The sequence below is a fragment of the Candoia aspera genome, chromosome 2 (genome assembly GCF_035149785.1).
Source record: "Candoia aspera isolate rCanAsp1 chromosome 2, rCanAsp1.hap2, whole genome shotgun sequence".
Taxonomy (NCBI): domain Eukaryota; kingdom Metazoa; phylum Chordata; class Lepidosauria; order Squamata; family Boidae; genus Candoia; species Candoia aspera.
This window is the reverse complement of record NC_086154.1, coordinates 52,344,581-52,358,744: the sequence shown is the minus strand read 5'-3', so window position 1 is coordinate 52,358,744 and position 14,164 is coordinate 52,344,581. Positions and strand designations below refer to the sequence as shown.

At 37.9% G+C, this 14,164-nt stretch overlaps 1 protein-coding gene across 1 annotated transcript in view; it reads right to left on the bottom strand.

Annotated features, from left to right (window-relative positions):
- NUP210 (nucleoporin 210) overlaps positions 1 to 14,164 on the bottom strand; it is a 102,031-nt gene that overhangs the window by 30,335 nt on the left and 57,532 nt on the right. The window contains exons 15-21 of the mRNA XM_063291824.1: positions 13,418 to 13,639; positions 9,513 to 9,686; positions 8,463 to 8,655; positions 8,056 to 8,162; positions 5,600 to 5,704; positions 5,415 to 5,516; positions 476 to 604 (exon numbers count right to left, since the gene is read on the bottom strand). Of these exons, the coding sequence (XP_063147894.1) occupies positions 476 to 604; positions 5,415 to 5,516; positions 5,600 to 5,704; positions 8,056 to 8,162; positions 8,463 to 8,655; positions 9,513 to 9,686; positions 13,418 to 13,639 (1,032 nt within the window). The remainder of the gene's footprint in view (positions 1 to 475; positions 605 to 5,414; positions 5,517 to 5,599; positions 5,705 to 8,055; positions 8,163 to 8,462; positions 8,656 to 9,512; positions 9,687 to 13,417; positions 13,640 to 14,164) is intronic.

Sequence of the window (14,164 nt, the reverse complement as noted above, 5' to 3'; positions counted from 1 at the left end):
ATTTCAACAACCTTAAGAGGAAACTGCAAGGTAAGTTAGGATAGCTTCTCATATTGTGAGATAAGCCACAAACTGAAATGCATGCTCACATTTTTATCATTAAGCTAAATAAACTCCTTATGACCATGTTCGAACAATATAGCCTGCCAATATTTATCAGAATTCTGACTTTGCAGTGGGAAAAAAGCCATACATTTTGCTTTCATTTGCAATATGTTAGTATGTATAGCTAACTAACTATAGATTTGCTACATATTTTAGATACTGTAGAAAAGTCTTGCTTGCAGTAGAATATGACCTAAAAGTGTTTAGAGCATTCTTAAGTGCATCCCTTGAAGCAAATAAATCACAGCTGAAACTCCAACCCATTGCCTATAATGAATTAATCTTAAAGAATCTTATGTACTTGTGTAGGATACTTTATTGCCAGTAGTAAACAATGTAACAAACCAATAACTTAGAACTGAATACTAACCTTATCAACAATTCCAACATATACTTCTTGTATATCGGAAACATACACCTCAGTTTTAGCAATGGTGGTAGATGCAAGACACAAGTCATGAATCATTACAGACACTGACCCTGGATATAAGGGATATATCTAAAATAGAGAAAGGAAAGGATCGTTAGCAAAGGATCGTTACCTTGTCGTGGTGCTGGAGCTTGAGCACCTCAATGATGCCATGAGCTAAACCGTGAAGGGTCACCCAAGACGGGAAGGTCATGACAGAGAGGTCAGACTAAATGTGGTCCCTGGGGAAGGTAATGGCAACCCACCCCCAGTATTCTTGCCGTGAAAACTCAATGGATCAGTACAACCAGAGATATGTCGGTATACCATCAGAAGATGAGACCCCCAGGTCAGAAGATGGTCAAAATGCTACTGGGGAGGAACAGAGGATGAGTTCAACTAGCCCCAGACATGATGACGCAGCTAGCTCAAAGCCGAAAGAACGGCTAGCGGCCAACGGTGCTGGTGGTGAACAGTGAATCCGATGTTCTAAGGATCAACACACCATTGGAACCTGGAATGTAAGATCTATGAGCCAGGGCAAATTGGATGTGGTTATTGGTGAGACGTCAAGATTAAAGATAGACATTTTGGGCATCGGTGAACTGAAATGGACTGGAATGGGCCACTTCACATCAAATGACCACCAGATCTACTACTGTGGACAAGAGGACCACAGAAGAAACAGATTAGCCTTCATAATTAATAGTAAAGTGGCTAAAGCAGTGCTCGGATACAATCCAAAAAATGATAGAATGATCTCAGTTCGAATTCAGGGAAAGCCATCTAACATCACAGTGATCCAAATATACACCCCAACCACAGATGCTGAAGAAGCTGAAGTAGAGCAGTTCTATGAGGATCTGCAGCACCTACTGGACAACATGCCTAAAAGAGATGTTATTTTCATCAGGGGAGACTGGAATGCTAAGGTGGGCAGTCAAATGACACCTGGAATTACAGGTAAGCATGGCCTGGGAGAACAAAGTGAAGCAGGACATAGGCTGGTAGAATTTTGCCAAGACAACTCACTCTGCATAACAAACACTCTCTTCCAACAACCTAAGACTTCACCAGATGGACAACACCGAAATCAGATTGACTACATCCTTTGCAGGCAAGGGTGGTGGACATCTATACAGTTGGTAAAAACAAGACCTGGAGCTGACTGTAGTTCAGATCACGAACTTCTTCTTGCACAATTTAGGATCAGACTAAAGAGATTAGGGAAGACCCACAGATCAGCTAGGTATGAGCTCACTAATATTCCTAAGGAATATGCAGTGGAGGTGAAGAATCGATTTAAGGGACTGGACTTAATAGATGGGGTCCCGGAAGAACTCTGGACAGAAGTTCGCAATATTGTTCAGGAGGCGGCAACAAAATACATCCCAAAGAACGAGAAAACCAAGAAGGCAAAATGGCTGTCTGCTGAGACACTACAAGTAGCCCAAGAAAGAAGGAAAGCAAAAGGCAACAGTGATAGGGGGAGATATGCCCAATTAAATGCAAAATTCCAGAGGTTAGCCAGAAGAGATAAGGAATTATTTTTAAACAAGCAATGCATGGAAGTGGAAGAAGACAATAGAATAGGAAGGACAAGAGACCTCTTCCAGAAAATTAGAAACATCGGAGGTAAATTCCAGGCAAAAATGGGTATGATCAAAAACAAAGATGGCAAGGACCTATCAGAAGAAGAAGAGATCAAGAAAAGGTGGCAAGAATATACGGAAGACCTGTATAGGAAGGATAACAATATTGGGGATAGCTTTGATGGTGTGGTCAGTGAGCTAGAGCCAGACATCCTGAAGAGTGAGGTTGAATGGGCCTCAAGAAGCATTGCTAATAACAAGGCAGCAGGAGATGACGGCATCCCAGCTGAACTGTTCAAAATCTTGGAAGATGATGCTGTCAAGGTAATGCATGCTATATGCCAGCAAATTTGGAAAACACAAGAATGGCCCTCAGACAGGAAAAAATCAACTTATATCCCCATACCAAAAAAGGGAAACACTAAAGAATGTTCAAACTATCGAACAGTGGCACTCATTTCACATGCCAGTAAGGTAATGCTCAAGATCCTGCAAGGTAGACTTCAGCAATTCATGGAGCGAGAATTGCCAGATGTACAAGCTGGGTTTAGAAAAGGCAGAGGAACTAGGGACCAAATTGCCAATATCCAATGGATAATGGAAAAAGCCAGGGAGTTTCAGAAAAACATCTATTTCTGTTTTATTGACTATTCTAAAGCCTTTGACTGTGTGGACCATAACAAATTGTGGCAAGTTCTTAATGGTAGGGGGATACCAAGTCATCTTTTATGCCTCCTGAAGAATCTGTATAACAACCAAGTAGCAACAGTAAGAACAGACCACGGAACAACGGACTGGTTTAAGATTGGGAAAGGAGTACGGCAGGGCTGTATGCTCTCACCCTACCTATGATGTGTACGCAGAACACATCATGCGACATGCTGGGCTTGAGGAATCCAAGGCTGGAGTTAAAATCGCTGGAAGAAACATTAACCATCTCAGATATGCAGATGATACCACTTTGATGGCTGAAAGCAAAGAGGAACTGAGGAGCCTTATGATGAAGGTGAAAGAAGAAAGTGCAAAAGCTGGCTTGCAGCTAAACCTCAAAAAAACCAAGATTATGGCAACCAGCTTGATTGATAACTGGCAAATAGAGGGAGAAAATGTAGAAGCAGTGAAAGACTTTGTATTCCTAGGTGCAAAGATTATTGCAGATGCTGACTGCAGTCAGGAAATCAGAAGACGCTTAATCCTTGGGAGAAGAGCAATGACAAATCTCGATAAAATATTTAAGAGCAGAGACATCACACTGACAACAAAGGTCCGCATGGTTAAAGCGATGGTGTTCCCCGTAGTAACATATGGCTGCGAGAGCTGGACCATAAGGAAGGCTGAGCGAAGGAAGATCGATGCTTTTGAACTGTGGTGTTGGAGGAAAATTCTGAGAGTGCCTTGGACTGCAAGAAGATCAAACCAGTCCATCCTCCAGGAAATCAAGCCAGACCGCTCACCTGAGGGAATGAATTAAAGGCAAAACTGAAATACTTTGGCCACATAATGAGAAGACAGGACACTCTGGAGAAGATGCTGATGCTAGGGAGAGTGGAGGGCAAAAGGAGGAGGGGCCGACCAAGGGCAAGGTGGATGGATGATATTCTAGAGGTGATGGACTCGTCCCTGGGGGAGCTGGGGGTTTTGACGACCGACAGGAAGCTCTGGCGTGGGCTGCTCCATGAAGTCACGAAGAGTCGGAAGCGACTAAATGAATAAACAACAACAGAGAAAGGAAAATGGTACTGGATGTTGTTCTTAACTAGTTACTGTGACTGCTTCTTTACTTAAACTAAAGTTATTGTGCTTCAAGCAAATAACAAATGGTAAATACCGGTGACAAAAGAATATGTATTGTAAGATTAAGAAGGACATTTTTCTACAGAAGGAGAAGCTGCCCTTTCCAAATAAAGTTCTAAAATATATCTGAGCAATCTCATTTCACTGTAACCGTGGAAAGGGCCTGTAGGTAGCAATTGCATTCACGTGCCCCTAATACAACTGTTAGCCTCCAGTCTTGTATTCTGCCTTTGGAACCAGGAAGAGAAAAACAAAACACAAATCACAGCAGGAAAGGATCTTATAAATAAGACCTTATAAGACCTTATAAAAACACTATGCAGACTGAATTTGAGGGAAAAGGAAAAAAAGCATCTATGCTGCTGAGAATGTTATTCTTAATGACACCACATAAATTGATGGCAGCTTATCTTCCAGAACAACAATTTCACCTTTCAGTGAAAACTTTTAATCAGAATGGCTTTTTGTCATATCTTGCAAGATATTACAATTTTCTGTAATGTCATCAACCCATTTCTTTTAGCTTTGGCTGTCATTATCTTTGAGCTCACACATTTTTTTGAAACCATCTAAAGCAGATATCCTATGAAAGTCTGACACTTTGTAAAGGGTTTAGTTTAATTTCACTACTTAGACTCGGGGAACTTCAAATGCCACACAAAGCAATGCGATTTATCGATTGATTTACCTTTATAGTATTTCTATTCCATGCTGCAGCTCACATCAAGAGAGAGCAGTGGGCAAGGCTGATCTCAGCCTTCAAACTTAAAACTCTTACACCCACCCACATATATAAAGCAAGTTATATAAATAAAGAGGGAAAAAACATGAAAGGGCAGAAATTAGTTTGAAGAACGTCACACTGAATGAATTGTTAGTTAATTAGTTGCTATTCAGTTAGTATGAAAATACTCATACAAGACAGAATTTGATTTTGTTGAATAAAAGTCTGACTTGACCAAAGTAGATTTATACAGAATATAGCTGAAAGCCCATCAGACCCTTAAGGGACTACTCCCCACCCATCCCCAGTAGATACTTTTTGTCTGTGTGTCTTTGAGTCAGTCTTGAGTCCTGATGATTGCCTGGATTAGTCCCTGCAGTTTTCTTGGTAACATTTTTGGAAGTGGTTTGCCATTGCCTCTTCCCAGGGCTGAGAGAGTGTGTGTGACTGGCCCAAGGTCACCCAGCTGGCTTTGTGCCTTCTTAGGCAGGACTAGAACTCCCAGTCTCCCGGTTTCTAACCTGGCACCACAGTAGAGCTAGCCTGTTACTTTAAGAATATTTCTCACAGAGCTCTCTCGAACCAAAGCAGAACAGACTTCTGTATCTCCTTACCACCCAAACTGACATAATTAGGAGATGGTGGACTCTCATTCCATGGTTCCTCTAAGTCTTGGAATTTCTAAGAATACTTCATTTAAAGTTCTCCCAATATACTTTACAAAACCCAGTGGTTTTTCAATGGTTTTTTTCTAAAGAAGAAATAAAGTATTTGCATTATAAATACTTACCAGAGCAATGCCTTTACCTTCTTCATATACCACTTTAACAATGTCAACAACACTGGTATTAATAAAAAAATATCCAGAGCCCCCGTTAATGAGCAGTTCAGCCTGTGAAGAAAAGTACATTTTTATAAGATTTACACTGAGACATCAGTTATTACATACATACAGATACAAACACGCAGACCTACCTTAACTGCCTGGTGATTATAAATAGTCACTTCTTTAGGACTCATTTTAACATCTTCCACAAGTATTAGTTTGGTACTTGCATTTACAGGTAAAAGAGCTTCATACTGTAAAGAGGGAGAGAGAAAGCAAAGCAAAGCAGATGTTCCAGTCTGACAATAATATGGAAAAGTGATTTAGAAAAGTGAGCTAGAGTGGTACAGTGGATAAAGTGTTGGACTAGGACTGGGGAGACTCAGCTTCATGTTCACCCCCAACCATGGAAGCCCACTGGCTAACTTTGTGCCAGTCACCCTCTCTTAGCCCAACCTATCCCAGAGTATTCTTGCTGTGGATAAAATAGGGAGTGCTATGGACATGGGCCTGAATCCTGGGGAAAGGCAGGATATAAATCTAAGTAATCAACAAATAATAAGAGAACCACCCTGGAAAACAGAAGACCATGATTCTAGAACATGTGGTTCTAGTAACAAGTTAATCATTCCCTGACCTCTATTTTCACAAAACATTTATACCACTGAATGCCAGTGCACTTTGATATGCTTTCCAGAATAATCCCAACCATCAACTTATATCTGAATGATGCAGCTTGCATTTTATCTAATTGTGTTTGCTAACTGACCTCTATGAAACATTGGCTTCATACATTCCTCATATTGATTCTAATTTCTTAATCAAATTCCTTGCCTTTTCTCTTTATTTCCTTAGTTTCATGATAATATCAAAACCTAACAAATGCACGGTCTTATATAAGAATGATATATTCCTACCTTTTGTTATATATGGATAAATGACACTGAATTTCAAGGTGACATATGAAAGAAGCATAATCGCCAGAGTTCTAATGAGCAACTTGAATAAATTTTGGCATTTAAATATGCTTAAATACATTTATTTATATAATTTAAATAATTATTTGAATTTTCTGTTTATATATTTTTATTGAACAGTAAAACCCTTTTTGGAATAGCCAAATATACTTCAGTAACATGGGAGTCAGGTGGCATATAAATGTATAAATTATTAATTAATATTAAATTAAATACAATTAATCAAATCAAATTATTAATATTAAATACAAAACTTGACCTTGGAAATACTTAAATACAGATTTGTTATCATCTATCCATCCATCCATCCATCCACCCACACAGACACACACATTTAAAGATATAAGAGCTCCATCACACAAAAATATAAATAATGGAGAAACTGTATGTCTGCAGTAGAAGAGAAGCCATGTGTGCAAATTGCAAAATGAACCAGTCACCTGACTACTTATAACCCAGGTTCTTTTTTCTCTTTGGCTGAGAATCTGGATATATCATACAATGAAGGTAGATTGTAGGATGGAATTGGAGTTATTAATTTAATTTTACTCTATATTCCTCTTCATTATTTTTTACATTTAGGATGCAAACTCTGTATTTCACATAAATTAAAAAATCATGTCCATTCTTCTCTGAGAAAAAATATTTTATGATAAGCAGGAACTAGGCCTGTTGAAATGTTAAGTCATGAAGATATGACTGTTTCTCAAAGTTAGTATTTTCGGGCATTTTTCCCCATATCCAACCTCGGAACAAGGGAATGGATACAGTTCTTTTCAGTACATTTTCTTCAAGATTAGGCACTCCAATAAATTCATATATGCTACTGCTTAGAGGCATAAGAGTATCACTGAGTCTTCAGTAACAAGTTTTACACCTTACCTTAGTTCTAACTTATCCCTTGTATTAAAATTCAAACTTAAATGCACTATATATAATGTAAAAAGTATGTAAAACTATTATTAAGTCTATTCTTTTGTCATGATGGATTGTTTTGTTTGTTCCTAAATTTCCTCTTTTATTTAAGGTTATTTTTCTTTAAATTTATATAGCATAACTTGATACATGGCAACACTGCTTAAGAAACAGGGCAAACTCTAATACAGCTTGTGATACAGAAAGATTGTGTGATTGATGGGTGGAAGAAGATGCTAAAATAATTGCAAAGTTCTGTTGGGTTCATGAAATCACTTTGCAGAATGTATTTACAACTTTGGGGATTATAGTTGATGTGTTATGTGTAGAAATTCAGATTGAACAATTTATTCTTTTCCCCAGGAGAAACAAAAATATTTTTATTTACCAATAACTATACTGCTTATGTTTAACTCTAACACTATAGTCAATTTTCTGATAAATGAACCTTCTTGAGGTTAAACCTGCATTCAGACATTCAAGTAAAATATACAAAAAATAATTTAGGTCATACAAAAATGAGTAAGAAGGAGGAGAGGGAGGAGGAACTTCAAAGCTAGAAAATCTATTTCAGTATTTTGTCTTCCTTCTAAGTGTCTCGATTACGCTGAATATTTTAGAAAGTTAGCAAAATATATTAACGTTAGGAATTAGGAAATGGAGATAGAAAATATATCTTATTAGGGCAGTAATCTGGGGGGAAAACGTATTACCGGTTTCTGTACTTCACTGGTGATCAAATGAACGTGCTGATAGCCAACAGCAGTAGCAGATATTATTGTTGTTCCTGGTTTATGATGAACTAAAACAGTTTGCAGACCTAAGAAAAAAGGACAGAGAAAATAAAAAAAGCAATGTGTACTGCTGAATTAATCATCAGAACACAGGATTATAGCAATAAACTGGCCTTCAAAGTTACATAGCTTCACATCCCCCCCCATTTAATACCCTTAAGCAAGGTTTTAAAAAATAGAAAAATATTACACTCCTTTCAAATAGCTTCTTGGATCTATGAACAAACCTTCACTCCAGGAAGCAAGGGGTGGTGGGGTGGAATTACAAGTATTAGTATCACCAGGAAGCTGAATGAATATTTGGAAAAAATGTAGGGGAACAGTACCTTGCATTTTCTTCTGGCTGTTTCCATGATCTTTCATAGACAGTTCCATGGGCATACTGGGCTCTATGCTAGCTAGTGAATGTTCTGTTGATTCCCAGGTAATAGCAAGAGAACTAAAATTGTCAAATTTATGCCCCTGATGATCATAAACTTCTAGCCCCAATACTGGATTGCGGGAAATTGAAACAGGAACCTAGAAGATAGTCATTTTGCTTATAAATAGGAAAACATATCTTTAAAAAATACACATGCATCTGTGTGTATGCCCCCAGAGATAATGCACACAATCAAAGACTGGCCACGTTCTACCATATTGAACAATCTCAGTTACTAGGTCTTTAAATATTTCAGCAGAATTTTGGAATGAAGCTATAGAAAGGCAGCTTTTCAGTACTACTGTGATATTTAAAAGGTACCTAACTTGCAGGGGATTGGGTGGGGCTATATTACATATTATAGTGGTGGACTTTTCTTCCCCTCTTGCAGGACACGTCCCATTTGTTCCATGGAGTTCCAGAGCAGATTTAAGATGTGAGGGATGCAGAGGGCAAGGAGAATCAGATCCACAAATACTGCTTAGAACAATTGAATACAACCAATCTGTTTATTCATTTGTTATACCAGGGCCTTGGGAATAGAATTTTGAAAGCATCACAAAATGGCTAACCCCAACCCTGTTCAGAAGGAGTATGATGGTACGGACAGGTCATTTTCCTGAAGGCAAGCTGACAAAAGTTGCTCCCCTCAACCCCTTATCTCCCAGGGTATTTTCTACCACCATAGCTTATTTTTCTCCAGGACAGCTGGGATCCTTCCAAACAAAGCACCAGACAAAACTGTTTATCATTTTATTTCCAAAATATGCCTTGGGAGTCCCTGCACAATTCTTATAAAAATGATGCTAGAGGGTGGGACTTAGCAGTATGTCAGTTTCCTCTCTGCCTGCCTCATTAGAAACATATTTAATAAATTAGATGGATCAGGGAAGATGGTGGGCACCAATAGAAGTATTCATAGTTACCACACTGCCTTCCCCTGATTTATACCTACCCCTTGTTTGTCCTGGTGAAGAAAGGGACAGGAAACTTCCAGCTCAGGATCTGCAGATAAAGATGCCACGGTGAACCAAGAAGGAGTGGCACAAATCAAAGTCATGTCAGCTGACTCAACAGCTGGAAAGGGGTTGGTTACAGTGGGCTTGTTGCCAACTGTTAATGAAATTACCTGCATAAAAATTGGTGAGAAATGAAATGAAATGCTGTACTTGGAATTTTTTTAAATGAAAAAAGAAATGCTGTACTTGGGATTTTTTAAAAAAAGGCTGCACATAGCAAAACACTTCTTCCTTATGCAATTCACTTTAAGAAAGGAACATTAAGGTTTAGTTTTTGTTCCAGTATAGCCTGAAATGTTGACATATAAAGATGTATCATTCTGACATTTATTTTCAGAAGCAGTTCTAGTCTATTATCAGAGTGCAACTTTCCATTGTTTATTGCTATTTTACTCAATTTAACACTGCAAAATAAAATAAAGTTTTTAAGATTTGAAACAGATGGCTGACCTCTCTTTCTTCTTTTAAGAAAAAGGAAATGTGTAAGACAGGGGGTTTGAACACATACAAGTGACTGCTTCAAAAGTCAGTAGCTTATTACTGTATTTTAATCCTAGATGTCTTTTATTTTATTTATGGGCAGCAGTGATATTCATTGCACATTCTAAGTAAATTTAGGTTACATCAATACTCCAGGGATAATTTTCCATGTGGTGCTGTTGCACAAAATGTATTAATTTTAACAATACTTACAAAGAAGATTAATGCAGCAGAATGAGAATTTTATGAAACTATTTTCTTTAGTATTTTTTTTAATTGTGGTATTCATGTATAATGCCTAGGACAAGATTTCTGTAACTATAATTTGTTGAATGAACCATAGTGGCCTACTGGATTGTTAATAATAGAAGAGCTTAATTTTTTTTTAAATCTCATTGATGCTGTTTCCAGATTCTACTAAAGCTAACGACTGTGTGCTCAGATAATCATCAGCTTATACTATTAGGTTTTACTTTTTGAGGGTGGAAGTGATGGTTATGGATCACTAAGAAACAGTGAATGTCAGGTTAAAAAATTGGATTACTCTTACATGAAGGTTAGATCATCAATGATAAAGATCAGAATCTACAAACTTAGGTTACTGTGGACTGTATAACCCAACTCTAGCAGCCTAGGAAATGGTTTTTGAGTGCATGTTATTTCAAAAACTTAAGAGACCATTATTCTTATGAAAGTCTTATCCTTTTAGGACAAAACTGCCTATATTTCCCTCCCACCACCAATCTCAAGTCCTGCTCGACTGCCTCATAATGGCAGGGATGTTCCTGGGAGGGCTGAGTGAAGAACCCTAGGAGTGAATGACAAGAGTATATACTTCCAAGGCACGAAAGCAATCCAGCTGCCCAGCAAAAACAAGCAGACATTTATATTAGGCAGCAATGATATAAGAAGATGCTAGAGGAGGAGGATCACTTTACTGATAACAGCAAAGGCATCATTTCATAATGCACTGGACAAGGCAATGGTAAACCACTCCTGTATTTTACCAAGAAAACCAAATAGACAGACAAGATAAAGTGGTTGATGATATAGTTCTGGATGATGGTCCCCTCAGGTTGGATGGCACTCAACATGCTACTGGGGAAGAGTTGAGGATCTTCTGGAGATCAAGCTTTTTATGCGATGGCTACATGCAAGCCTTTTGGCTGTCTAGCTGCTGATGTTGCCATGCAGGAAAAGAAAATCTAAGGCTGCAAAGACACAATTACAGTGGGAACATGGAACATAAGGAGCATGAATATTGGAAAGCTCAACATAGTGAAAGATAAAATGTCAGAGAGACAGTAAAAATTGCCAAGAAGAGAAGAGAAACCAAAGCCAAGAAAGATAAAAGATATCAGGAAGGAACTTAACAAAAGATTTCAGAGAGCTGTTAGAAGAGGCAAGGAGCACTATTACGACATCTGTAAAAACACTGATTGAAACAGACATGAAAAAACAAGGAAAATTTTCCAAAAGATCTCTGAACTCAAAAAGAGGTTCCAACCTCAAATTGGTATGCCAGTCAACGGTAATTGATTCAAAGAAGATCAAAGAAAGATGGAAGAAGTATACTAAAATTCTGTATAGTATAAATGTCAACATCTAAGATACCTTAGAAGATATTTCTGATTTACAAGTACCTCTAGTACTAGATGGTTAGATGAGCATTCTGATCACTACCAAGTTTGAAGGCTGCAGGAATTAATGTAATGTCCACAGAAATATGGCAAGCAATAGAAGAATCTCTGAAGCTATGCAAGCTATGCAAGCAAATCTGGAGAATGACACAGTAATCAACAGATTGGAAGAGTTCAGTCTATATACCAATACCAAAAAAAGGAGATTTAAGGGTGTGTGCAAACTATCATACAAGATCCTTGATTTCACATCCTAGCAAAATAATGCTTAGGATCATCCAAAACAGCTTTCAATCCTACATGGAAAGGGAGATGTTGGATGTTCAACCTGGTTTTAGAAAACATTGATGCTGACACACTGGATAACTGAAAAAATCCAAAGAATATCAAAAAGAAGTCAATGTGTGCTTCGTTGATTATAGAAAGGTCTTCAATTGTGTCAACCATGTCAGGCTGTAGAATGTCCTAAGGAAAATTGGAATCCCAGAACTTCTCACTGTCTACATGAAACACCTATACACAGAATAGGAAGCCACAGTCCAGATGGAATATGGCGCAAAAGACTGGCTCCAGGTCAGTAAAGGAGTCAGATAAGGCTGTATAATCTTTCATTTATTCAACCTATGGACCAAATATATATTGAGACAGTTCGAATTTGAAGAAGGTGAGCATGCTGTTAAACCTGAATGAAGAAACATCAAGAACCTGCACTATGCTGATGGCAATGCTCTGACAGATAGAATAGAAAATACTGTATATTGATGCTTTTGAACTTTGGTCTTGGAGAAGACTCTTCAGAGTACTATGGATAGTGAAAAAAAAAGATCATAGAACAAGTCAATCCTGACTTCTTACTAGAGGCACAAATGACCAGGCTCAAACTATCATATTTTGGAGACATTATATGAAGACCCAGCTCCTGTGAGAAATCCATAATGCTGGGAAAGGTAAAGAAAGAAAAGAAGGGGATGACCAGCAGCAAGGTGGAAGGACTCAATTATTGTGATGTTGGGTACACCATTAGGGAGGGCCAGGTTGGGGACAGTTTGCCCTGGAAATGTATTTATGTGGTCACTAAGACTTGATAGCACATAATAAATCAACCAGGGTTATATTTGAACATGGCTATTTGGTTGCATTCGCCCATATTGATTTGCAAGTGCATGCTATTTTATCTAAAGCATTAAAACTTTAAGTCATGCCTGCAATTTAAAAAAAAATCAAATCTGACCAAGTTCAAAAGTTAAACTGCTGAGATATTTAATTGTACAGGGATGATTTTTTGGGTCCTTTGTGAAACTATAATCATCATGTCATGTATCTTTACATTGTTTAAACATCTAGTAATCTGGTGGTTTTCAGTTGTTGTTTTTTCCTGCTGCTTTTAAATTCTTATGAATTTTAGGAAAAAAGAATAAGATAATAAGCAATTATCTTCAGTCAGGAAACACACACTGAGTTGTTGAAGCATTAGCACCTTTCATGATATAAGAAGCATTTGTAACAGTAAATTTAACAAAGTTAATTCTTATGAGTAATAACAATAGCATCAGCATACATAGAAATCAGCAACTGATTCATGCATTCAAATATCATAATAGTTATTATTACCATTAATGATCTAAAACCTTATTTCTTTTACAGACTCTTAAATTAAACCATCTCAATTACTGTGACATAAAAATCCAGCAAACTTTATAATCTATATCTGTCTCACTCACTTGATCCCCTAGGGCTCTGCAAGTTGCTCTAGCCCAATGCTGGAAAGAATTCCTAGATGTAGGTGGCCCTAGTAAATGTAAACCAACATTCTCTGGATGTTTTGTATTGATATCTCTGAAGAACTTGGATGGCTCTTGAATCCATGGTTTGGGTCCACCTTCAAAGAGGATAACTTTAGAAGAACCTAAAGTTACTAAAGCAGCAGAAATGGGATCAATAATCTAGGAGAGAAAATAAGAATTATTCAGATCATGATAATACTATCAGTGTTTTATCAGAAACTGTTATCAGAGTTGTTCACTATCCTATACAGTTTCTTCATATTAGACACTGCAGTATCCATAACAAACTGCAATGATGTCAAAAAGATGACAGGTCTGTCATGACATTATAAGGATGGAAATTAATGCTTGCATATGACACAAATATATTTGGTAAGTTGTATATGTTGTATCATGAAGTTGCGAGTCCAGCAGGACCCCCAAATTGCACATATGACCTGTCTGGAGCAGTGCAACTCTATCCAGAACAGGAGATGGAAGGTCCTCAGAATGAGGAGGTCCTAAAATCCAGAGCCCCTCAGTCTTACTAGGGTTGAGCCTGTTCTTCCCCATCCAGAACCCTACAGCCTCCAGACACTGAGACAGGATCTCTATGGTATCACTCAGACAGCCTGGAGTAGATATATATATAGTAACTGGTTATCATCTGTATACTGATGAGACCTCATCTTGAACTGGTGGATG